The sequence below is a fragment of the Cyanistes caeruleus genome, chromosome 4, assembly GCF_971803275.1.
Source record: "Cyanistes caeruleus chromosome 4, bCyaCae1.hap1.1, whole genome shotgun sequence".
Classification (NCBI taxonomy): domain Eukaryota; kingdom Metazoa; phylum Chordata; class Aves; order Passeriformes; family Paridae; genus Cyanistes; species Cyanistes caeruleus.
The window spans coordinates 6,304,167-6,329,645 of record NC_141704.1 but is presented as its reverse complement, the minus strand read 5'-3'; the positions used below and the strand labels follow the sequence as shown (position 1 = coordinate 6,329,645).

The window sequence follows — 25,479 nt, the reverse complement described above, 5'->3', positions numbered from 1 at the left end:
ACCTTATCGGTGTTCTTGTTGACCTGGCTGGGTTCACTGCATTCCAGAGCTGGTCGTTTAATGTTGTTTGTTTGAATTCCTCTCTGCTGTGGCACAGCCCATGGTTCTTTTGGTGTTTGAAGTTGTAGATTTCCCTAACTTTGGTGGCTTTGAACAGTGAATGTGCTCCCCATCCTTCTTCTACAGAATGGGAATCTGGGGAGAATTGGCTGATAATCAGAGTTCCCTGAAATTCCAGTTATTAAAAGTATCATGATAGGTGGTCATGCTCTTTCCATGAAGCAAGGAGTAAAACTGAGGCCCAGACAGAGGCCTGGCATTTGTATATGTTCATATTTACAACAGTGTAATGATTACCTTCACACTTGCAGAGTGCTCACCTAGCCTGAGGGATGGAAGGACTCAGTAGGGTATCTGCATTACAATTGGAATATTGTTCCTGCTGGGAGAGGACATGAGAGAATATTTTTATTTTTCAACAGCTCCTGCTGTGCCTTGGCATTTACAGTCCATCTGGACTAACACCTTCAGCAGTTTTTTCTCTGCCCAGCAGACTCTGGGCCAGCAGTGACAAGAACATTAATTCATCACCAAGCTGTGAGTAGCACAGTTGATTAATTCTTATCATTCACTGCTTTTAGTGTGTCACACAGAACTTTAAGACTTCCTTTACAGCTGGGGAAACTGAGTCACAGAGAGAAGAGATGGTGCCACTTAGTTCACCTGTTTAGGTGGGTGGAAGAAGCAGCACTGAGATTCTGTCTGGCTGAGCTTGGGCTGGGAAGTTCACCCTCTGGATCCTATTCCTGAAAGCTTGAGGCATGGAGGCATGATTGTCACACTTCACTCACCTCTTCTACCTGGCTTGCTGACACAGCCTCCTTGGAAGGTCTTTCTGAATCACTTGTTCCACCCAAAACCTTTTGCTAATCTATACAGACCCATTTGGATCTAAAATTAAGACTCCCCAGGAAAGCCAGAACAGACTTTCCCAAACTGTGCCCAGCTGAGTGGTCCAGCTGCCCAGACACAGCTGTATTGCTCACAGGTGTATTCCTTAAAGCAGAACAGGGTCTCCTCTTACTTCCAAAAATCTCCCTGGAATTTTTTACCGAGCTGTCTGTCTTGAATCAGATTGCAACTGGTCCTCCAATGTTATCAGTGAGGATGCAAAAGTGGGCAGGAAAAGTGGGAGAAGAAAGCTTAGACCCCTGACTTGCAAGGCTCCCGGGGGTATTTTCTCACACGTGTTGTTCACAATAAACCAGGGGCTCATTCCCTGGGAGCAGTAGAAGAACAAGGCTGGCAGCACCGGCCTGGCGCAGGTCCCGGGAGCCGCTCCAAGCTGTGAGCTGCCATTGCCCTCTGCCGACAGTTCGGTGTACGGAGCCTTCACTGCAAAGTGAGTGTTTTCTGTTCCACGGCAGACAAGGAGCTCTGGGATCTGCAGAAAACGGAAGGATCCTCCCTCAGACAGTGATCTTTTGGGTTTATTGCTTGATTTTTTTAATGTCCTTTCTCACTGTCGTAACTTAGATGCTACACATCAGTCAGTCAGCCAATCAGTCAATCAATCAATCTGTCAATCCCATATCCATCATCCTGCATCAAGGCCAAGTCCAGTGGAAGCTGTTGTGCAAGGCATGGAGTGTGTGGGGAGTGAGAGCCAAATTTCCCCTGTAGAGGTTGTGGTGTACAGAGACAACTCAGATAAAACATAGTGAAAAAACCCAGTGTTTAGCCCCATTTTACCTGTAAGTCACTGAGCTACTGAAAGGTCTACCTGAACATACAAAAAGGCAGCTCTGGTTCCCTGCTGGAAGTCAGGTTAATTCAAAGCAGAAGTAAACCAAAAGTCTTGATTGCAAGGAGAATGGATCACACTGTTGGCATCTTCTTTTTTTTGCTTTTCAATTTTTTTTCATCATGAGGTTACATAACTCCTTAGCTCACCCAAAGCTATAATTCAAACGTTGTTTAGGGTAAAACAGGCAGAAGCAATGACCTGTGATAAACAGAAGGCTGGACTGGGCAGTCACATTTCTTTTCTGCCTCTGTCAATTTGTCCAAGGTCATATGGAGTTTTGTGACAAAGCCAGGAGTTGAATCAGAGTTTTTTGTTTTTGTTTTGTTTTGTCTGTTGTTTGTTAGTTTGTTTTGTCCAGAGATTTAGTGTTTTTTTCCTTTTTTTTTTTATGTTTCAGAATTATCTAACAAATTACGTATAGAAATACATTTAAATATTATAGTGAATGGGTCAGAAAGGTCTAGGACATTTAACAGGTGGGTCTTTTGCCTATGAACTGACACTGGGCTCTCTACCCACTTTTCCTATGGTAAATTCACTGTTTGTGTTTGTTATGAGTGTTGAATTAATTGGTGTTGCATTTTGACCATCCAGTACCTCATAAAGATTTCAGACTGTCAATGGAAATATGCTTGGGCTGCTTGCACTGAATAAAGGCTCATGTGGAAAAAGACTAAAAGCTTACAGGAACATCCACAGGCAGCAAAGAAAAAGGACTTTTATCTTTGACAACTTCCATTTACTGTGATGAGTACATAGTAGGGACTAAGTGTTTTTTCATAGGCTCTATAAAAGGATAAAGTCTTCTATCTTTCTGCAAGATAAATGTTATTCCCCATTTCAAGCCACAAAGGTTTCTGATTTCAGTGATTCAGACCAGTTTCCAAGACCATTTGTGGGGAGGAGATAACAAATCTAAATTCCTGAACTTTAGTGCTGTCACTTTATTAAATAGATTATAGCATGAATTATAGCAAGTGTAAAAATAAGTAATAGTATTGATAATTAATAATAGTCTCAGGCTAATGAATAAGGGGCTGATTGTCCTTGCATGGTCCCAATGAAAAAGGAGTAAATTAGGTCAGTTTTCCAGACCTCTGCATGGGTGCTCTGGAGAGCACCTCAGTGTTTCTCCTGCTGGGCCCTCTTTCAGAAAGCCAGATTCTCTCATCATTACCCTGCTCTTCTATCTTTTATGTCTCAGATTTGTGGTCCCATGTAAGAATGAGTACTTTAGTCATGTAAGAATCTCAGCATTCATTAAAACAAAATTAACCCCCAAGGAGGGAGAGAAAAAAACAGATAAAAGTTCTGACTTCACACTGAAGTCTCAAAACCAAACCAACAAATAAAAAAAGAAAAAGCATATTAGTGAGGTCATGAAAGAGAAGGGAGATTAACTCAGGATTATTAATCATGTCTATATTTATACAATATCCTAACCTTCAGAATGGGGATTATTTTTATAGTATTAACTCCCTTAAACAACAGATGATAAAGTTTTATTGGCATGAAGGGTGTATTTCATTAAACAGGTATAAGAAACAAAATATTCAGATCTAGACTGAAGACCACATTAGGAGAATGACTTCATGCATTCATTTCCTTTTTCTTTTCCCCTGTGTTCCATATATGATTTACTAATTCTTTATTGTTTCTTTCCAGAAGCATCACTCACTGTCTACACTGAGAATGATTTTGGGCCAGGAAGTGGAGAAGACCAAAGCAGGTATATATATCACTTTATCCTTGATGCTGACAGGGCAGAGTGGACAGGGAAAACATCACTCATCTTTCCAAGCATGATTTCATCCACTGTAATTGTTTATAGGAGGACAGGTCTGGAATAAAACTTGAGTGCCACTTTAGAAGACCTCACGCCTTCTCTGTCATCAGCAGCTGAGGCAGCCTGCATGTCAACACTCCATTATTGCAGGGAATGTGTCCTTAAAAACTCCTTCAGGAAGCAGAGCTGCTTCTGCTCCTCAGACATGGCCCATTACATCAGAGCTCCTGATGGGGCTCTAACGAGCCAAGTGACAGACTCAGACACTGCCCTCCAAACCTGTGCTGCATTTCTGCGAGGGGATGTTCCCCCAGCAGGATGGGTGGATGAGAGTGGGACCTAAATCTGTGTTAAATCCAACAGGTTCATCTGTACTGCCATGAAAGTGAGGTTAAAGAGTTGGTGGGAAAGTTTATTTTTAGTTAAGGTCAACAGCATTACAAGTCTTGGTTTTGGCAGGCTGAAAACACCATCCTGCCTCTAGGAGGGAAAATTAAAGTCTCTCATATTAAGTAGCTTATGAACCAACATTAATCATGAATCAAACCCATTACAGTAGTATAAATTCCATTAATTATTTTATCATCTAGTTCTGTTTTAATTTGTCTATAACATCCATAATCAATAAAATACACAATAGCCCTAAGATGTTTCCACTATCATGACTCCAGAATACAAATATTTAAAATAAGTGTTAATGCCTTAAAACTCATAGCATGAAAATTACCACAGTTGGGCACATCAAAGTTGAACAAATTCTTTCCTCCTTTCCAAATGCCTAATACCACAGTGGTATTAGGATTGTATTTCTACTATTTTCTTTTTAGAAAATCTAGGCTTTTGACAAAAATAATTCCTAATATTGACCATCAGCAGCCAGGAGGTGGTACATCATACTATACAGAGCGAGGAAGATACAGCTGTGATGGTTTTTTTTCCTTCCTTTGCAAGTGTAAAGCAGGATAGGAATGCATTATTCAGCAGTGAAATTCAGAATTAGTATAATTGAGGTGAAATGCCAGTGGAATCAAGACAAATGAGTCCTTCTCATTGCAGTATGAGATTTGTCCTATAGCTTTAGGTCTTCATGGAAATTTAACTATTTGTCTAGTCTCCTTATTCCTCAGATACAGCAGCCAGAATTTCCATGAGATTATTTAAATGCAGAATTATTAGAAAAGTTTGCAGCTACAGAGATAGATGGGTTTTACATAAAATGCCTGCTCTTTGTAGCAACCCAGTGTGATATTGAGAAAGATAATGGTCAGAAAGTACATTGCCAGGCTCCTAATGAGAAACTGTTGACAGTAGAATTACCCCAACATTCATCAAAAAGCCAATAAATGTCAAGCAAGAGGCCTTTGATGCAGTAGCTCATAATTCCTGTTCAGAAGCCTTTGCAGTCACTTCAGGGCACTCCGTTATTCTGCATTTCTGCTGATTTTACCAAAACTTTGTTGCTGAAGAAATACATAGAGCAGGTGTCAGCATTCTGAGTGACACTGCTACAGTGCCACAGGCTCACCGTGAGACCTCAGGCACAGCACATTTGGCCTCAATTTCCCCATCTGCAATACAGGAATGACAGTAAGGAATGACCCAGAGGCAATTCTGTGAAGGACATGGTGCTGCCATCCAAATGCTCAGAAATCATGACCTACATGGTAAAAACTGATGCTGACTCCTGCCAAGGAGGTAGTCATGTATTTTTAATGTTAACTACGTCCAGCTTTTTGGGACTTTGTAGGAGATATTTTCAAGCTCTCTCCTCCACAGCTACAGCTTACTTCAAACCAACCCAAAACTAATTCTTACCCAGACTGCTGAATTCTGGGTTGGGTGGCCTTAAGGAAACTCCATGAAGTTTATATAAAAGCTTATATAAACTGTTCTTGTGCTCTGTGGAGCACAGAGGGTATAAATACCTTGCCCATTACCCAAGTTCTCTGCTTAACTTTACTTTTCAGTACATATTCCCCAAGTGATGCAGTAAGGCAGGTCATTTCCTAGTCCATGAATTGGGAATAATCTTGTGTGATGTGTTGTCACTGCTCCCTGGCTTTTCATTTGCCTTGCCTTCATATTCCCCTCATAAGGGGAGCCTGAAGCTATATCACAAGTGATAAGATCATATCTTCTAGATTTTGCCTTTGTATCTTTACTAAAATTTCCAGGTAAAGGCTCAAAGCCATTCCTCTAAGGTGTCCATGGACTCTGAGGCAGTTTATTCCATTCATGCTGGCAATTCCTTGCTTGCATACCATGACTGGTTTCCATTCCAGCTGTTCCTGTATATATGGATCGAAAATGTGTCCCTGTTGGTCATTTCCAAGGATAAGCTGCATCCTAGAGGCTGTATGCAGATGGAGTTGCACTTAGTTTCCAGAGCCACATGCTGTTAGGGTGACTTGAAACTAGGCTAATTACCTGGCAGACTTTGCTGCAGAGAGATTCTTTAATAAAAATGGAGGGGGTGACAAGGGATAGGCTCCTTGCTATTTTGGGACAAACTCTTCCCTCAGGCAGCAGATAACCATGGTGGTAAGGCTCCTAATCTATCATTTGGTTTGCTGTTTCTTGGCAGTAGTACTTAATTAACAGTTCTAGAACTGCTCTGTTTCCCAGGAATAGACTGTAAATCCATTAAATTAAACAATAAGGGCAGATGTGGGCAAAAATAAAAAGCCCATGCAAGTCAGAAATGAAAAATTAAGTTGTTCTGTCAGTCTTCAGGGGCCAGCATGAGAGTGTTATAAAACCTTCTGAAGCTTTTCTGTCTAGTGTTCAAGCAAGAGGGAAATGTTCCCGTGGATGCCAACATTTTTAGAACTGATGATTGCTAATTAAAAAAGCACTACTGACAGGACAAAGCAGAGTAGTTTGAAACTGAAAAAGGGTAGGTTTAGATTGGATATTAGGAAGAAATTCTTTAATTTGAGGGTGGTGAGACACTGGAACAGTTTCCCAGAGAAGCTGTGGATGCCCCATCCCTGGAAGTGTTCAAGGACACCCTGAATGGGGCTCTGAGCAACCTGATCTAGTGGAAGGTGTCTCTGCCATGGGGTTGGAATTAGATGGTCTTTAAGGTCCCTTCCGACCAAAACCACTCTAGGATAACCCTACGATTCTATAATTACATCATTACTTCACTACATGAAATAGTACAAATACTGTGAAAACTGAGTTAAAACAAAAATGTATTTTCTCTTCAAGATGTGAATGGAGTCAATAATGCCAAACCCTATCTTGTATAGATGGCAATCAACTACAGAAGAATTTCTGAATATCTGAAAAAGCGTGCTTATCTAAACTGTCACTCATGCTTTAAGATGGTCAGTGAAACTATTTTATTACTGCAGTTAGCTGGAAAGGGCACTGTTCTGCAAAAATCAGATAATGTACTTATTTCTAAAAGCCTGGAACAAAAGAGCCAGTTGAGATTTGCTGAGTAGTTGCAAGATAGCCATTAAATATAAATATTTTTTAAAGCAATTTACTCTTTCCTAATGCTTTTAGAGCAGCTTGTGGGAACAGAGTCTAAGTGCATCTTACTGTATTGGAAAGGACATGATGAAGGTTATTGGGCTCCAGATTTAACTCTTCCATCTCACACTGGCTCGTAACAGCTTCTAACCTATATAAACTAAGTGCATTTGTAAAAAACTTACCCATCTTTCTTGGTGGTAACAATAAAAAATTATATTTTTAAAACAGCTAGTGCCAGTGGTGCACATTTTTCACATTTAAAGTGAAAGTTTAGTGTTGAATTAAAGTTTCCATTCTTAAAATTAAAACTTGCAGCAGAAATGAAAATTTTGTTCTTTTGAACCTGTAGCTGGCAAAGGGACTTGCTTTGTAGAGCTGTATAATTGATATTTCCACATCTGGAGTTTCAGTAGCCATAGGTAGGATTAATTTGATCTAACTTGCAAAGTCCAAGTCTGCACCGAGCCCTTTAGGCTGCTTCTACTGTTAACAAGGGAAAAAGGCCCATCTATCCTGTGATTCACGTGGTCTTGCTTAGATGTCTTATTTAAGGATGAGATGGACGAGCCCTCATGATTTGGCTATGTGGAACTTCAGAAAAAATGTGTTTGCTGGGAGGTCATCCCATGTTGATCACCATAGATTGATACCAAGGCTCCTTTCATCCAGTACTGCTACCAATAACATATCCTCAGCAAATCTGCAAATTCTGCAAAACTGGGGCAATGGTTGACACCCCAAATGCCCTGGATTCAAGCCAAACCAACCACGATCCAAGGAGAAATACAAGTTTCTTCACCTGGGAAGAATAACCAGTACAGAATACCAGTACAGGTGAGGAATAGACTGGCAGGGCACAGTCCTGCTGGAAATGGGCTCACAGGGGATGCCTGGCTGAATCCAAGCCAGCAGTGCACTCTCATCACAGAGCAGACAAAACTGAGCACTACTCACAGACCAGCACATGGAGGGCCTATTTTGCTCTCAGCTGCTCAAATATGGTGAGACCATATTTAGGATACAGCCCAGTTTTGGCACAACCAGCACAAAAGGGATGTGGAGAAACTGAAACTGGTCCACTGGAGGGGTGCCAAACCTACCCAGACAACACGACCTAGAGGGAAGGTGGAGGAAGCAGGACTTGTTGGTCTGGCACAGAGAAATCTAAGTGTGGTCTACATGCAGCCTGTGACTGCTTGAAGAGAGTTACACAGATAATGGAGCTAAACTTTCTCAATAATGCCAAATGATGCAACAAAGGGGAATGGCCAGAAAATGCTGCTTCAAAGCTCAGACTGGACATGAATAAAAAATTCACCTGGAGGGTTGCAACTGATTACCCAGGGGAGCAGCTGAACCCCTTTTTCTGGAAGTTATCAAGTCTTTAAATCCATGGCTGAACTGCTGCAGTGCTGGTAAAAGCCTAGCTTTGAGCACAAGGATGGACTTCTCAACTAACAGACCAGCCTGAAAAGTACAGCTGGGGCAAGACACTGCCTTTCACCCCAACCCATACTCATCCTCCCTGGAGTCAACAAAACTCCCTAGAGCTGGGACAAGTACTTGAACTGATGGTGGAAAATCAGGATTTGTGGGGGACACACTGCTGACACATACCATTCACAGGAAGGTATGAGGAACAAGTGTGTTGCAGGCTTCTGTCTGTAACACTTAAACCCTCCTGGAATCCATTATTATACGTATGTACTACCACCATCTCTGGAATGTGTCCAAGCCCTTCAATTCTCTACTAATAACAATAAATAGCAATTCTCATCCAGATTTATTGAAGAGAGGTTCTAAACAAGGTGATCTGAGTTCTCTCTCAGCCCCTGTGACTCCCCTATGTAACCAGAGACACGTTAAACTGATTTTTGCAGCACAGAGTTACTTCTAAAACCACAGATTAAATTCACTGCTAGGAAAACACATTTTTCGTTTTCTTTGATTTTTCTTAACATTTATTACATACTTAGAGTAAATTTATTGTGTCTGGCATTTGTAAGAAGAGAAATTTAACTTTCAGTAAGAATAAAAATATAGTTCCCAAAGGCAACTGTGTGAAGAATCATAAGGCACAGCTAAGATTTGTTTAAAGACAGGACTCATTTCTTCTCCTCCTGAGAGTGTGTCCAGATAGGCTTACGCTTCTGAACAAAGGCTTCAATGCCTTCCTGCCCATCTCTCAAAGTCAAATTATCTACCATGACCTTAGTAGTTATTTTGTAAGCAGTGTCAAGGTCCTGGGTTATCTGCCTGTAAAAGGTGGCTTTCCCCAAGGCCAGGACAGATTTGCTGCTGTCACATATCTTCTGAGATATTTTCATGGTCTCTTCTTCCAGCTTGTCTTCTGGTACCACCTTGCTGACAAGCCCGTGCATTAACGCTTCATGGGCAGAGAGAGGTTCACCCGTGAAAAGCATCTCCAGCGCCACCTGAACAGGGAAAAATACGGTATTAAATCAACCCAACTGCCTCAGTGCTTTGCTTTGTTTGGGAAATTTCAGCCTCCTCCTTCAAGTGCAAGTGACTCTTTTCACGAATGATTTAAATCTTTTGGTCTTTTAAACTGCCATGGACCTATTAAGAGATGTCAGCAAAGAGAAAGACTGGGTCTAAAGCTGGTCTCTTCAAACCTGCCCAGTGATGCCAGCTGTTTTAGGATGACACCCCTGGGTTTCTCTTCAATAGCCCACAGTGTCCAGTGATTACCGTAGGAATTAAAAGGTGGATCATCTACAAAGTCAAATGACTGAGCTTGGTATTTTAAGATGGGCATATGTGCAGTTTTTGAAAACACCCGTCCTAGTTTTAAGTTTAGTATGAGTGGTTTTAAATATGGACTTTTTATAGCCACATTATTTCAGTCTCCTGCTGCTTTCAGCATCTGGTGCTTGAGGTTTGAAACTAAAAAATCCCCAAAATAATCAGTGACTATTCAATGTTATGTATCAATAAAGATTGTTTTCCAAGACTCCTGATGCAATTGACCAATGCCTGAATCATAAAAGCTGATTATCCTCATTAGCATCTTTGCTCTGGTAGTTACAAACAATGTTACACTTCTTTTGTTAAAAGGTAAAAATCAGCAATCCTGGGAGCTGTAGGGAATGTTCTTATGGCTCTGAAAAGTGGCACAGAGAAAAGTGCATCCCACATATTTTAAAAAGGTAATTCTACAGCCCAGAAATACTAATTCAGAAACAGCTACAACTGCACACAAGAGCAGACTTGGAAAAATCCCCCATGGACTCTATTTGAACAGGATGTCCCTGCAGATGGGAAATTTCAAGCTGAAGCTCTTATCCAGCAATGGGATGTGTGCAGTTCAGTCACTGCATCTCAGTAGAGCCCTGCTGTGCTTAGACCATCTGTCTGCATGAATCCAACTGGATCAGAACTTAAAACTTCTATTCTCAGTTATAGAAGCTTTATATATTGTACTATTTTTTATGCTGTGAGAGATGTGCAGCCACAATCAGTAGGACATAAAACAGGAGGGTTTTGGATGCTATTTAAAGCATCTTGATCTACAGCCAGGCAGATCCTGCTGGCAGTGAAATGTCATTGCCTGGCAAGAATTGATGCCTCGGTGGGATTGTTATCCTGAACTTGCAGGGGTTTCCTCCTCAGGGGATAACATCATTGGCTGAAGCCCTGAGCTGTCTGTTGGAAAGGAAAGGGATTGCTGAGCTGGTGTGCTGCTGGGATGAGCTTGTGCTGGTTGGAGTCACATCAGTAGGAAGCTGTCTTTCCTAAACAAGAGCTCACCCTTTATTAAGAGTTATGGAGATGCCTTTTGAAATGAAGTATTTTGAATGTTGCACTGCAGGAAAACAAAGTTCAGGCAATGGAACTAAAACTCCTAACATGGGAACCAACTTTTTGCCAAATTATGAAGAATATCTGGAAAGGAAGCTTACTTTTCGTGGAAGAGATCTGCCCAAGGCCACACCTGGTGTGGAGCAGAACAGCCCAATGTTTACCCCAGGAGTAGCAAACTGAGATTTCTCACTTGCCACTGCGATGTCACAGCTTGCCACGAGCTGGCAGCCAGCTGCTGTAGCCAAGCCGTTTACTTTGGCAATCACTGGCACTGGAAGTTTCTGGATTAAAGTCATAACCTGCATGCACAAAAGACAGTGGTCAGTACGGAAATTCAGATTACCATCCTGTTTTGGAAGTCATCAAAAGAAGTACCTGCCTCTCTATTTACCAAAAAAACCCAAACTGTTGGATCTTGGCTCCTTTCAGATGAAAGGATGATGAAAGGCCAGCAGCTTTTACACATGGCTTTTACAGCATTCCTTAAATATGGGCTTGGCAATGTCTTAGACATCATTATTGCTGGAGGAACTAGAACAAAAGGCTTCAAAGTACTCATTGTTGTCACACTGAGGAGGATTAGGGGTCAAATTCTAGCTCCACCACTATCAAAGAAGATTTTGCCATTCCCTCCAAAGGCTCCAGGATTCACTTTAACTTCCCCACTGCCCTGATTTGTGTCTTTAACAAGAACTTGGACAACCAGTGAGTCAGATCTTACTTTCACACTGTCTACTTCATGTTTAAGCAGATCCTGAACTTTTAACTAAATAAATGCTGGGAAAGAACATTTGGTCATAAGTGATTTGAAGGTGGTTATCTCTAGACTTCTAGAAAAGACATTGCCCAAGTACTCAGCTGCAATGAAGACTGGCTAAACTAAGGAATACACTCTGACTGTGCCCATTGTTGAAGACATGCACATTGGCATTCTAGCTCTTCTAATTACACGTAGAGAAACCCACGGAAAACATAATTTCACCAGAATCAGGCATTAAATATCAGAGCAGAAACAATCAAGGAATCTGAAGGAACTATCTGTGCTTTAGCAAGCAGTCCCTCCTTAAACCAACATTTGCTCTTAACACCAGGCAAAGGCAGAGCATTCAAGAAGAACTGCTTACCTCTGCACATAATTCAAATACTTGGGAATGATGTTTCACATCATCTTCACTTGACAGTTCCTTTAAATCATGGCCAGAACAAAATACAGGTCCTTCAGCTGCAAAGAATTTCATGAAAAGTCAGTTTAAAATAATAAAGATATCAGGGGTTGCAACATATCAGTGTCTCAGCTAAAGGGATGTCAGTGTTCAAAAATGAGTTTGGGGATAGAGTTTTGAACACAATTCCAAAATACTGCCTTCTGTGCTTTGTGGTAACTTTAAACTGCTGCAATGCAACATTTAAGCACAGTAACACCCATTATCAGTTTTCAAGGTCTCATTTTACTTCATTACACTTAACTCAGTTAGAAAGAATTTCACACCTCTGAGCTTAGTTTTGCATAAGGATGTTCAAAACAGCTTCTTGGTACAACACAAACTTATCAGCTGGAGCAAGGCTGGAGTGCTCTGTTCTCAGACTGATAAATATACTTAGTCCCTATTTATTGTACCCAGAATTAATTATTAACATTTGCTAAAGAAGCATCAATATTTTTTCTGTCATGGTGTTGAAGGTCACAATGGAAAAAGAAAAAAAAAAAAAATTTATTCTGCTATAGGAGAACCAGAAGAGTTGTTGGAGTGTCTTTTGGTGTCTTTTGCACTACTAAATTTTCATTCAGAGAATCCCCAAAAACACATTCAGGGTTTGGGCAGCAAAAGAGGAGGTTTCTGTGGAACTAAACTTTGGATTTGCTAAGATCAGAACACTCTATACAGGTACACAATGTTTACAACAGTTTTCCTTTGTCATGTGACTACCTGCCATTTGAATGAACCAGTATTATGCTTCCCAATCCTTCAGAACTTCTCAGATATTTATGTATGGATGTGGCATTTCCAGCTACACCTATGCAAACCAAACCTTATCTATGGATTTGTTTCTTATGAATTGGATTATTGAGATACAATGTATCCAGAAATAACCACACAACTGTCAGTCAACTCATGGGGTTGAGAATATATATCTGGAGATTAATTACATCTGCATTTGAATCTCACTGAAGAATCTGCTGCAAAGTCTGTGTTAAGGGCCCAAAGAATTCTCTGAGGAATCTTTTATTTTCTGAAATTTCTTTTGCGTTTTATTCAGCAGGGGAATTAGAAATAAACACGAACAAGCAATTTCTAAATAACCAAATGCAATTGTGCTCACAAACTCCCAGAGCACTGTTCTCTGAAAAGGAGCCTTCAGTGTTTTGCAAAATTTCTAAATGCTGTTTGAAATGAGGAATATGTATATCTAAACTCACCCCTGTGAAATCAGCTCTCTTCCACTCTTGTGTGTGGAAAAGTCCACACAGACTTTTCCCTATGTATAAGAAACAGCATGATCCTAAATTAATAAACCAATTTATCTGAGATGTTTGGAGCGGGGGCTGAGGAAGGTTGTCTTAAAATAGCAGAGTAAAAAAGATAGCTTAACTACGGCTCAAGTTTCATCACCTTTAAGATGAAACAGCTTAATATGTAAATGTAAGGAAACTGTAACAGGCTCTGAAAGAGGCTGTTTTACATCCGTGGGTCATGGATGTCTGTGGTATTGATACTGTGGTCTATCCTTTACTGGAGTGTTTATAAAATAGTTCTGACAAACCATTGGCAACCATGAGGCTGATCCTGGCTCAGAGCAGGGAAACAGAGCACTTGATTTGCAACAGCCCTGTTTTTTACTACAGTCTATACTTGCCAACAGGGCAGCAAACGCCATCCTAGCTTTGCCTGTTCCTGCACAAAACCCCTATGTGGGGATGTTAATGCTTTACTTTGATAACTCTTGGAACTCTTCTTTTTTTGTTTGGCTTTTGTTCTGTTTAAAGTATTCTTTACTTACACTCCTAAAAACAATTAACCTTAACCCTAAACTGGCGAGTGTAAACACCCTTATATCCCGACTAAAACGCTGAAACGTGTTAATGCTTAGACATGTTGGCTAAAACCAAAAGCGTAACAAAACCCCAGTCAGTCGTTAATGCTGAGTTAGAAATGAGGAATGAAGTACAGGAGAGGGGAAGCTGGGGTGAGTATACAGGAAGAGCGTGACACGGCGGTCTGCCGGCCGCAGACAGCCGCAGGAGACCACGGGAGCATTAAGGAGACACACAGGTCCCTTCCCGCCCCGTTTCCTGTAGTTCCCAGCGAGGTTTGGCTTCCAGCTCCGCGTTCCCCGGTGTGCCCCCTGCCCGCCCGGCCGGGTGCCGCGGTACCCGCGATGACGATGACGCGGAGCTCCCGGCTCTTGACGTCGTGCAGCAGGTCCCGCCGCAGGCTCTGCAGCATGGGCAGCGACAGCGCGTTCCGCCGCCGCGGGTTGTTCAGGACGATGGTGCTGCAAAACCCGTGAAACACAGCGGGGTTACGGTCACCGAGCTCCGAACGCGGCCGCGTCCCGGAGCCCCCGGCGCCCCCGCTCACCGCACGCCCCCCGCCTGCCGCCGCTCCGTCAGCGGCGCCGCCGGCGGGGCCTGCCCGGCTCCCGCGGCCGCGGCGCTGCTGAAGGCGGCCCTGAGGGGCCCCCGCAGCCGGCACAGCCGGGCCGCCATCGCTGAGGGCTCGGGGCGGAGCGGGCCGGGCGGGCGGAGCTCCGCGGCACCGGGGTTGGCAGCGCGGCCCACGCCTGACCCCGGCCTGGATTACAGAATCGATTAGGTTGGAAAAGACCGCTGAGATCATCGCGTCCTGCCTATGACCAAACAGCACCTTGTCAACCAAACCATGGCACTGAGTGCCACCTCCTGCCTCTCCTTAAACAGCTCCAGGGACAGTGACTCCACCACCTCCCCGGGCAGCCCCAATGTCCAGTCACTCTGTTTATGAAGAAATTCTTCCCAATGTGCAACTCAAGCCTCTCCTGTCACAGTTTAAGATCATGTCCTCTCTTCCTGTCGCTGGTTGTCTGGAATATGAGCCTGACCTCCGCCTGGCTACACCCTCTTGTCAGGGACTTTGAGGGAGCGATAAGGTGCCCCCGAGTGCCCTTTTCTCCAGGCTGAGCCCCCCAGCTCCCTCAGCTGATCCCTCTTCAGACTTGTGCTCCAGCCCCTGCCCCAGCTCCATTGCCCTTCCCTGGACACACTCAGCACCTCAGTGCCTTTCCTGAGCTGAGGGGCCAGAACTGGACACAGCACTCGAGGTGTGGCTCACCAGTGTCCACTTCCCTGGTACAGACCATCCACACAGAGCCTCCCTCGGTCCTGCTCTCAGACCTGACTCCTGGGTGGGCAGTGGTATCATTAATGAGTAGCTGGGCTGTTGGAAAGCACTTAGAAATGTGATAATTTCTTCAGATTCCACTGAACACTTGCATCTGTGACCATGAGACGGAGATCAGGACTGTGCTGAGCACGCTTGTCAGTGGCACTGGGGTGAGATCTGTCATGACAGACAGGACAGCAGTGTCGTGCAGAGAAAATTACATCACTTTGAGGCCCAGAGTAACTGGCATGAGATGAAATTCATTTCTGCAGGGCTGCTTGGGACCTAAGAAGATCATAATTTATTCACGGGGAACTCATCATCTAGAAATTGTCATGGGAAAGGCCTTGTGTTTTCTAATAGGGTCTACAGAGTCAGTCTGTAGACTGACATTAATGTTCATATTATGCATTCAAGAAGAAAAGAAAGGCAAAAATTATTTTGGTGGTTTGGTGATTTTAAACTTCAAATAAAATTTTGAAATTCAGAGTATTTTGGGGACTTACAGGTCATCTTGAATATTGCTTATGCTTCTGTGTTCACCTGTGTTCCAGAAGTCAAGCTAAAAGAGGGGCAGCCATGTGGGTGAAGCAGCTGGGGAACATCTGCCAGGGGATGCTGACAGGCCAAAAGACCAAGCAGCCTTTTTCCACATGATACAGGTACCCTAAAATGGCATAGATTTATGTCCAACATATGCTCCTTGTAAATGTAAATCTGCTCCTGCTCCCTGATCTCCCTGTTCTTGGGAGTTGTTGCAAAGTATTTGTAGGTTCCCCGAGGTTTCATCAGTGTCTGTTGTACCACTGCAGCTTTTTTGGCTGTAGTGGCAATTGAGGCTTCTCAGTTGTGAGCATCAGCCTCATAAAAGAACCATTTGAATTTTGTGTTTAGTAATATATTTACTTATACAGATATTAACAGCTTAGTGTGGAGAAGCACTTTCTGCTTACTGATTTTATGTTGCCTAACACAATGATCCCTCAGATCCCTGGGCTTTGTAGCTCTACAGTAAGAGGCACAGTGGGTTTATGTACATTTATGTACATTTTTCAGTGTTGAAGGTCACTGTCAGACCTGAGAGCTAATTCTGCTTCGGGCTTTCCCCACATGACCATTTTGTTTTTCTTAGGGTTGCTTGTACCTCATGGTCATTCACTGAAAAGTTCTTCCAAAATTCACTTTTAATATGCAATAAGGATTTGTAGAAAAGAAAAATTTTAAAATTTTCCCATTTAGAAGCAAATGAGATCATCTTATATAGATCTCAGCAGTTTCAAAGTCCCTACTTGGTGTGGCAAAGGCCAGCACACTGAAAACACACATGTGCTTGCTCTGGGAGGAGTTCCCAATCCCCTGAAACTCTGACCACTGATCTCTTTCAAACTTGTGAATACCACCTGATTTTTTTTCTTCCAGTTCCTTCTCTTTCTCCATGTGCTTGTCCCTTTTCTGTCCATCTCCAAGGAAAGAATATTTTTGTGGTCTTCTCCAAAAAGCTTATTTTTTACATAGCGTTTCCAGTGCTCTGAAAATTCAGTTCTTTTTAACTCTGATTGACAACCTCATGTTTCCTTTCACACCCACCCCCATTACAGATTGTTTTTTGGCTGCAGCTTCCCCAATGCAGACCTGCTGCTGCCTTCTCTGAGAAAGTACTGAAAAAAAATTCCAATTTCAGGCAGATTTCCTTTTCATAGCATTTGCCAGTGACATTGTGGTTATGGCTGAGCTCACAGTTTCAACTGGAGACAGCCAGAAGCCAGGATTACAAGTACCAGACGGGGCTTTTCTAACCTTTAGCTGTATCGATTCTCATAAAAAATAAAAAAGAAAATGACAAAGGACATGATGTGATTTCACCCTTAGATCATTCCAAAAACTATCAGGGTATCACATTGTGCAGGAAAAGATGTTGAGATTCAAGTGTGCTGTAAAGCCCTCTGTGCTCTCCATTGCGATGTTGCTAGATGGCATGCATGGACAATAAAGATACAGGAACCCTTCCTTTATGAAGCACAGGTATTTATTTGGGTCTTTATTTCCTTGGCTTTCAGCAAGCCCAGATGGGATATGAATCTTGCAGGAGCACCTGCTGCTATAAATAGCACATCCACACAGGGCAAAGACAGACCTTGTTGGGATGCAATTGAAATGTAAAATACATCCATATACATGTATGTAAATTAGTAAATTTATCTATAAAGACATTTCTATTAATTGGAAAGCTATGATGAAAACTTGGGACTATTTTATGGAACACAAGGCAGGTGTATCCTTAGCAGAGTTTCATGCAAATTATCTCTTGTCAAACACTGGCATTCCCAGAGGATCTTGTGACCTGAATTTCAACACTGCTGAAGGCATTCAAATCCCACTGGGAGCCAGAGGGGTTTGGCACCTTTAGGACTCAAAAACTGCTTAATTCTGCTCAGGTGTGTAGTAGTTCCAGGAAAACAGGGAGAACAGGGTCCTGTTCTTTCACAAAGGCCAAGGAAAATCATTTATTTCCCTGCTTTGTAAATTCTGCTAGCAAAGAGATAGACTAGTACATCATGGTTTCTCTGATGTGGAACCCTCTAGGACTTACTAAAGAAAACATGAAGAAAGATTTTGCATTTTTGTTTCCATTTAGCAAGGATTCTGAGCTGAGTCCCAGCACTACAGGATGGGTGCTGTCTGTGTAACATTTTCATTGTATCCTTAGACAATTTATGTTTTCTGTATTGCTATTGGGACAGAAGTAGCACAGAAACTTCAGGACAATTCTTAATTGTGCTGGCGTTTTCTAAGGGCATGAAACCTGTTTACTCTGTCCACACCTTGAATTCCCATGACTCTGCTACCAAATCTCCTTTGAGTCCTAGCACTGGGTTTTTTTTCTTTGAAAAGTCTGAGAAAGGTAATTTATAGATCAGCCTTCTCTTTATGGAGGCTCTAATTACTAATTATGATGTAGTAATTAAAAATCAGTTACAAGATCAATATATAGGAAACTATCAGAAATTTTAGCATGTACTTTAAGAGAAACTTGTATTTTAAACAAATACTGATCATTCTGCTAAAAGAAAGGATTTGAATCCAGTTTTAACTCCATGACTGCTATTGAGAATTTGCAGCAGCCTGGGAACCAGGCTAATCACCTGCCAGTCAGGCCCAGATCAGGTCCTTCCGTGGTAGTACTGCTGCCTCCTGCCTTTACGTTTAGCATTCCTTCAGCAAACAATCCAGTGTCCTGTTTGCTCTTGACATTAAATAAAAACATAAAGCTCCCAGAGTCACTTCTGCTGCGATGTTTTGCAGTTGCTGCTCAGAGCTGTTTCCCTGACACGGTGTGGCAGCACTGCTCCATGAAACGGGTTCTGCTTATTTTCCCTTCTGCTTGTGAACTCGGTGATCGACCAAAGCCCTTTTGTCACTACACCCATTCCTGCTCCTCTTCATTTCCTATCTTTCCCTTATCCTCCCCACACTCATCTTTTATCCTACACTATCTCACTGTTAAAATGATTTATATTTCTCTAACGTTAGCATTAATTTTTTTTTTTTTGTATGTGAGATTCTCAAGACGTGAACAATGACCAGAATTATAAAATACATGAGGCTTGGAAAAAAGGTGATATTCATTCCTTCTGTCAGAGGATCTAACCTTAGCTTCCCAATTTAAATACTTAATCCTCCAAGGCTCCCTACACAATCAATTGAGACGTTGTCTCCCCCGCAGGGCTGAGCAGTGTCGAAATTAGCTGCCTGCTCCCAGTGCCTCTCCAGGCTCCTCCTGCTCTCCATTCGTTGCACCAGTGTCGGGGTTTAACCCCAGCTGGTGACTCAGCCCCATGCAGCTGCTTGCTCACTTTCCCCAACAGGATCAGGGAGAGAGTCAGAAGAGTAAAACTGGGGAAAGTCATGGGTTGACATAAAGACAGTTCAGTTGGTAAAGCAAAAACAGTGCATGCAAGCCAAACAAGGAGTTCATTCCCCCCTTCCCATGAGCAGTCAGGTGTTCAGCCATCCCCAGGACAGCGGGGCTCTGCCAAACGTAACAGTGACTTGGGAAGACAAATGCCATTACTCAGAATGTCCCCCCTTTCTTCTCCAGTTTTACATGCCAGGCATGACCCCGTATGGTTGGGGTATCGCTGGGGTCAGTTGGGGTCAGCTGTCCTGGCTGTGTCCCCTCCCAACTCCTCGTGCACCCCTGGCCTCCTTACTGGTGGGGTGGGGCAAGGAGCACAAAAGGCCTTGCCCAATAATAACAAAAACATCCCTGATCTATCAACACTGATTCCAACACCAATCCAAACCAGCCCTATACAGGGTGCTGTGAAGAAAACCAGCTCTGTCCCAAATCATCAGTAGGGAACCAAGGCAGACTGGTCTGATGCCTCTTGCAGGGCATGTGAACTTTCTCCTTAGCCACATGAAAGGTACAAATACTGACCTAAGCCCAGGGACCTCAATGGAAGAAAGGAGTACCAGAATCCTCTCAGCCTAGAGGCTAGACGATTCTCTAAACTGTATCCTAGGATTCACTTCCAGATGTCAGTGCCTCTCTGCTATGGTTACAGACAAAAACACTGCTGTGAATGAAGAGGTAAATTGTAGCTACTGTTTGGGGCCAAGAGCAAAAGTTTGCCTAAAGTTATCCATACTTGGGAACACCCTCTATTGTGGCCTAGTTTTGCTCCAAGCCCCTTCTGCAAATGACAGTTCTCACCACAAAATTGCACCCTCTATCCAGCTTTCCCCTGCCTCTTCTAGTAACTACTTTACTGTAGCAAAATACATTGAATTTTCTGGACTCTTCCAGAAATTCACCTGTTTCCTGCCTCTTGGCCAATTTTCATCTCGTTTCATTTTCTTTCAATCCTTTTTATCTCATTACAACCATCATATTAGAACCAGGGCAAAAAGTCATTTTTCAATTAAATTGGATTTTTATCCAATAAGAATACCAGGCTCTCACAAATGAGCACAAGAATGAAGAATACTAATAGTTAATGGTTCCTTGGCACCACCAACATCAGAAGCTGCACAGGGATAACACAGACAACATCCACCTTAGGTAGAAAAGTTTATGAAGTCTCAGAAAAAATTAGTTCAGTCAGGAGCTGAAGCCAGTCATGTCCACACCACACTGGTGCAGGAGGAGATTTTTATGTGTCCTTGCAACATTTCTTACAAAGGGCTTAACACAGAATGCTGCTTGTTACTGGTTGATGGTGACTTACATATCTCAATGGTGCATATTTTACATCTTATCTCCCTGGTGCTGTGTCAGATGTGGCAGCCAGGAGGCAGGACAAGGAGCCACCAGGGAAGCTGCCAACTGCTCGTGTGCATTTTCTTTATGGAAGGAAATGCCGGGCTGCAGGTTGGGCTCAGACCATCCAGCTGGCCCTGATACTCTCACCACACACTTTCATCTTATCAAGGCCACACATGTTAAATTCACAGTGTGTTGGCACAAAGGAAGGGGCGATGGCCTGATCCAACACAGCTGTCTGATGTTGTAGAGAAACATCCTGTAACTCTCTGTGTCAAAGTGCTCGTGGTTCCTGTTTCCTAGCAGAGGAAGCAGTAATACATAATGAGCAAAGAAAATTAGTCTGTGTTTAGGAAATGCTACCCCACGAATTAAAAGGGGGATTTTTATAATCAAGAATTATTTTAGTTTTGAAGGAAAAAGAAAAAAGCTCCAGGAAATTATGTCTGCCAGTCCCCTGGATCTGTCAAGGAGATGTTAAAAGTTGCAGGAAAATTGTTGCTGAACAAACAGACAGAAATGAATGCTTGCCCTGAGGAAAAGGCTGCAGCACAGACTCAGTGATGCCCTCTCTGGTGTGACCTCCTGACCAGTCCATGGGTGTGCCAGTTGATGCACAGCGCTCAGAGCCAGCCCTGCTCTCACCCAGACAGGAGCTATGGGCTGTGGAAGGGAGGTGAGACACAGTGTTTATGTTCATGCCACACAGACACACTGGAGAGAGGATTTACATACGTGGGATACGTATCCTGGGGTGACTTTATGATATTGGTACCCCCAATCGCCTGGTTTATGTTATATATTAAGTTCTGCACCTTTAAGACTGGTTCTGAGAGCGAAGGAGGGGGAGAAGAAGCGCGCAGTTTGTGTTGAAGAAAAACACTCCCCCGCATCCTGCTCCTGGACTGTGGTGTCTGCGGCACGGACAGACAGCGGGACAGAGCTTCTCTTTTCCGGTTACTTAGTTTTAGCTAGCTGAAGCAGAGGAGTTCCCTGCATTCTTTTTTTTCACCTTTTTTTCTTGGATCTGTTCAAACCTGCTTTAGACTGAAAAACACCCAGCCAAAGCCCGGGGGCTGACGCCTGTGACCCACCGGAGCTTGGGCCTCAGCACTTTCGGGCGCCGGAGGGACTGATGAGAACCCGAGCGGGCCGAGCTACACCACATAGAAAAGACTTTTCTTCCAGGAACCCTCATCGGGCCGCCCGGTTGGCTGAGTGTGTTGGGTCGCTGAAGCGAGCAATGCCGAGAGCTGGCAGTGCCGAGGCTGCGGGTTCGAAGCTCCGGGGCCGGCGGTAATCCGGTGTGCAGCGGCCGCGTTCAGCGGCCAGCGCGGCTTGTTCCTGTATGGGTATCAGCGCCCTGGGGCCTGACCCGCACGGGCACTGTGAGCGCACCAGCGTCGGGACTGAAGTGCAGGCACTTCACAGACCGAGCCGAGCAACCGGGAGTCAGCCAGCTCTCTGTGCTCCTCTACTCTGCGAAACGGCGAGAAAAAACAAAATCTCCCTTTTCCATCTCATCCAACAGTGAGATGTTTTATTGTTTAACATGATTCAATTTCTGTTAAATAGTTTTTCCCACTTCAGGGAACTTCATGTTACTGTGCCAATGCATGACAGAATTAAAATTAGCTATAAACAGTGTTTATTAGTTCTGTAGTTGAAGAAAGAACCTGAGTTGATTGGATAAAAATCCCTAACTCTGTGTCGCTTGCCCTCTTGCTTCCCTGCCATTCCTTCAGTCCTCCTGACCATTCCCTGAGGAAATGTGCTGTGCTGGGAAGAGTGCAGGCTTTTGGCAGGTCAAACACAGCAGTGCCCGATGAAGTCTGTGGCTCTTCTCTAATTTGAGGTGGTAATTTGGGTCTCTAGTCTCTGTCTGGCCTTTGGTGTTCTTAGGAGAGGTGGATACTTTAAGATCACTGGGAACCCCAGCCTGCTGTTAAATGTAGCAGGAGACAGACAGTCTGATCCTATTTCCACAGGAAACCAGGCTAAAATAACCTTCACAATCTTGTTAAACTCCTACATTTAAAACGATGCTGTTGTTTTCATGAAGAGCCTCCTGCACAACAGCAACACTACAGTGAACCAGAGATTTTCATCGTTATATTGAGAGCTGAACCAATCAGTACTGGAAGGATTCTTAATATGGCAATGGACTTATTAATTATCAATGAACGTTTTAATGAACTAATCCCATTAGTGATTTTTTAGGGTTTCATTTATTTTAAACAGCTGACTGACTAGTTTATCTTTGTTTTTATTTTCACTTTTTCATTCCACTTGTATGAGAAATTTGGGGTTGGGCTTCACAAGACAGCAGGAGAGATGTACATGCTGATTTCTCCCTCTCTTCTCATCAGAGGCAAGGAAATCAACTCCTTCCTCAATTTACATCCTGCTTAATCCCACTGACATTAATTTACTTAAATCTGGGTACATGATTTGTTCAATTAGATCTGTACAGTATGCAAAATATAAGGGTTTGGCTAGGTCTCTTTGAAATAATGTAGTTTAATGTATCACATATTTTTAAACATGGCCGCCTGCATTTCTGCTTCAACAGTGTTTATATGCGTTATTCTGTAGGAGGCAAAAGATGACCATTCCTAAGTAGTAAATTGATTAAAATTTGGACTTCAGTGATCCTTATGGGTCCCTTTGAACTCAGGATATTCTTTGATGCTATATTTTTTTTTAATTATTTTTTTATTTTTATTTATTCTTGTTTCAGGAGTACCTTTTGTGCTTGGCATGTTCAACTCTAGGAACCCTGCCTCAGCTGACACTACCATTCCCAGCAGGAAACCTTCAGGGTAATGAACAACACTTATTTGGACATCTGAGACAAATGAAATTAGGATTATAGGATTATATGAATTAATTTCAGCTGTGAAGTTTTTCAAGTTCTTCACGTTTTTCATGAACATACAGATTTGGTTGTTGACAGTGGCACAAGGTTTCATTTGAATTGCTGAGGATGGCAGAGCTTCTGACTTTGCAAGGCAGCTGAATCCTAGTTCAGTTTGAAGCTGCTGGATTCTTACAGATTTCACTGTCATCAGGTTTCCATCTGCTGGTTTGCTGGACCTGGCACAGCAGTTTTCAAGCATGGACGCTAGTGGCAACTCATTACAGTCCATGAAAGACCTACTTTAAGCTTTGGGATATGCAGTGTCATCCAAACTGGACTGGAACTAGATGATCTTTAAGGTCCTTTCCAACCAACCCATTCTGTGATTCTGTGATAATATCATCTGTGCAGTCTCAGAGCCACAACAGTTCAAAAGGGAATTTAGACAGTACCTTGAATCCCCAGTGCTCCAAAAATTATGAAGGTAGATAATTGCACAGCTTTTTGATACTGGGAGACCAACTACTTTTCTTCAGTGCACATTACCACTAATCAGTTGTCTAGATCTGGACCAATCCATAGAAGTGGAATTACAGGGACATTAGGAAGGTAAATAATGTTTATTACACCAGTGCCTAAGGCTGAGAAAGTACAAAGCTCTCCCTAGAAGACACTGTACTCCCTGCTGCAAAAAAAGCTCAGAGCTGGAGAAAAGCAGCTGAATGTGTTTGTAAAGTGAAATTTGTGAGCAAGCATGTAGTACCTTGGTGACGTTTGAGAATACAAACAGAGAGACGAGAGAAAGAAGAGATGCTGAAAACTGGGATTGTTGGAGTAACAGTCCCAGGAGTGGAATGAGGCTGATGTAAGAGATTTTAAGCATAGGGGCTGGAACAACCAACCAATCCAGTGAATGTGGATGAATGTTGAGCCAGCACTGCAGAGTGGCTCTGGGGGTGGCTGTCACTCCTGCCTTGACAGCTGCTCTCATGGCTTGCTTCTTCCCCATCTGAGACCTGGTTCACCCAGAAATGGGGACTGTTCTCAGTATAGGTGTGTGCCAGAGCATCTATAGTTAATTTCTGTTTATTTCCTGAACTTCCTTTTTAAGCAGATTTAAGGAGTGAAACACACAGAGTACACATTTGTAATATTATTTTGAAAATACTGCCCCAGATCTCAAGTTTAGGAACCAAAGATGGGTATCTACATGCTAAACTGGAGCAACTCTAGTGCTGGTTTGAAATGAGATCTGGCTGCTCACAGCCTCATTGATGAGATGTTTTGATGCCCCCTTGTTTCTTCACTATATCAGCTCTAGGCCACTTCAGGATTTGACCTGTGCTGAGTGAATTCTCCTGTAACACACTGAGCTCTCTGTCAGTTTCTTCCATCTGCTCAAGCAGGGATTAGAATTTGTCTCAAGGAATCCCCATTTACTTTTTATAGCTTCACGCTGATTCACCATGGGAAGGGGTTCAGTTATGAGGAATGTTGCAGACTCTGAACTACATCCTGCTCAGCTGCACACCTACAGCTTCCACTCATTTGTAAAAAAAAGACTAACATGCATCCAAGAGGGTAATTTGGTTCTGTTCCTGTTATTAGACCTGCATGACTTGATATTACTCAGAAATAGTTTCTGGCTTTTGGACACCTGTTATTATCATTAGAAGTCTTTATTACTCTTTGTAGGAAGAGGCAGGCTTTAGATGAAGAATAATTCTCCATATCCTCAAGTTCTACTATCCCCTTTCAGTTATATCTAAACATGACAGCTAGAACAAAAAAGTCAGTCTCCTTTCTTTGTATGTGCAGGTAATTTGTAGCTGCGTTCAGTCCAAGATTACAAATAGATGAAAAAATGTGGAGGGTTTTTTTACCTGTTTCTTTGATCCAATTCCCATACTCCAAAAGGAAATCAAGCAATGTCCAATCTTGCAATAAACCCCATAAAGAACAAAGTATTATTTTAATGCATTTTTTAAAAGTGTCCTTACTTAAAAACTTAAGGTGTAGTTGATCCAGCTGGGGGTAGGAGAATGCAGTGGATGAGCCCATCTCAGTGTCCCTTCCTGTTAGTTTTCT

The 25,479-nt window shown here is 42.8% G+C and overlaps 1 protein-coding gene and 1 long non-coding RNA gene across 3 annotated transcripts in view; one reads left to right on the top strand and one right to left on the bottom strand.

Annotated features, from left to right (window-relative positions):
* Positions 1-3,475: 3,475 nt before the first annotated feature.
* The window catches only part of LOC147653402 (uncharacterized), a 29,453-nt gene continuing 7,449 nt past the window's right edge, over positions 3,476-25,479 (top strand). Inside the window, exons 1-3 of one of the 2 annotated variants that reach the window (XR_015286071.1) lie at positions 3,476-3,536; positions 15,820-15,927; positions 23,272-24,000. This is a non-coding gene — a long non-coding RNA (uncharacterized LOC147653402). Of the gene's footprint in view, positions 3,537-15,819; positions 15,928-23,271; positions 25,356-25,479 lie in introns of those variants that run through there. The other variant, XR_015286070.1, reaches the window with a different exon arrangement.
* On the bottom strand, positions 9,011-14,638 carry ECHDC3 (enoyl-CoA hydratase domain containing 3). Its single transcript, XM_086886515.1, has 5 exons — positions 14,486-14,638; positions 14,278-14,399; positions 12,029-12,126; positions 11,003-11,203; positions 9,011-9,514 (listed from the first exon to the last, which is right to left on the bottom strand). The coding sequence occupies exons 1-5, from the start codon at positions 14,611-14,613 to the stop codon at positions 9,185-9,187; spliced, it is 879 nt and encodes a 292-aa protein (XP_086742641.1). The 5' UTR covers positions 14,614-14,638; the 3' UTR covers positions 9,011-9,184.

Excerpts from the sequence above, each read along its gene's own strand:
- ECHDC3 (XM_086886515.1), bottom strand. The coding sequence starts at position 14,613 with ATGGCGGCCCGGCTGTGCCGGCTGCGGGGGCCCCTCAGGGCCGCCTTC. Across the intron at positions 12,127-14,277 it reads CCGCGTCATCGTCATCGCGG|CTGAAGGACCTGTATTTTGT; the intron begins GTACCGCGGCAC and ends AATTCTTTGCAG. Across the intron at positions 11,204-12,028 it reads TATTTGAATTATGTGCAGAG|GTTATGACTTTAATCCAGAA; the intron begins GTAAGCAGTTCT and ends TTGTGCATGCAG.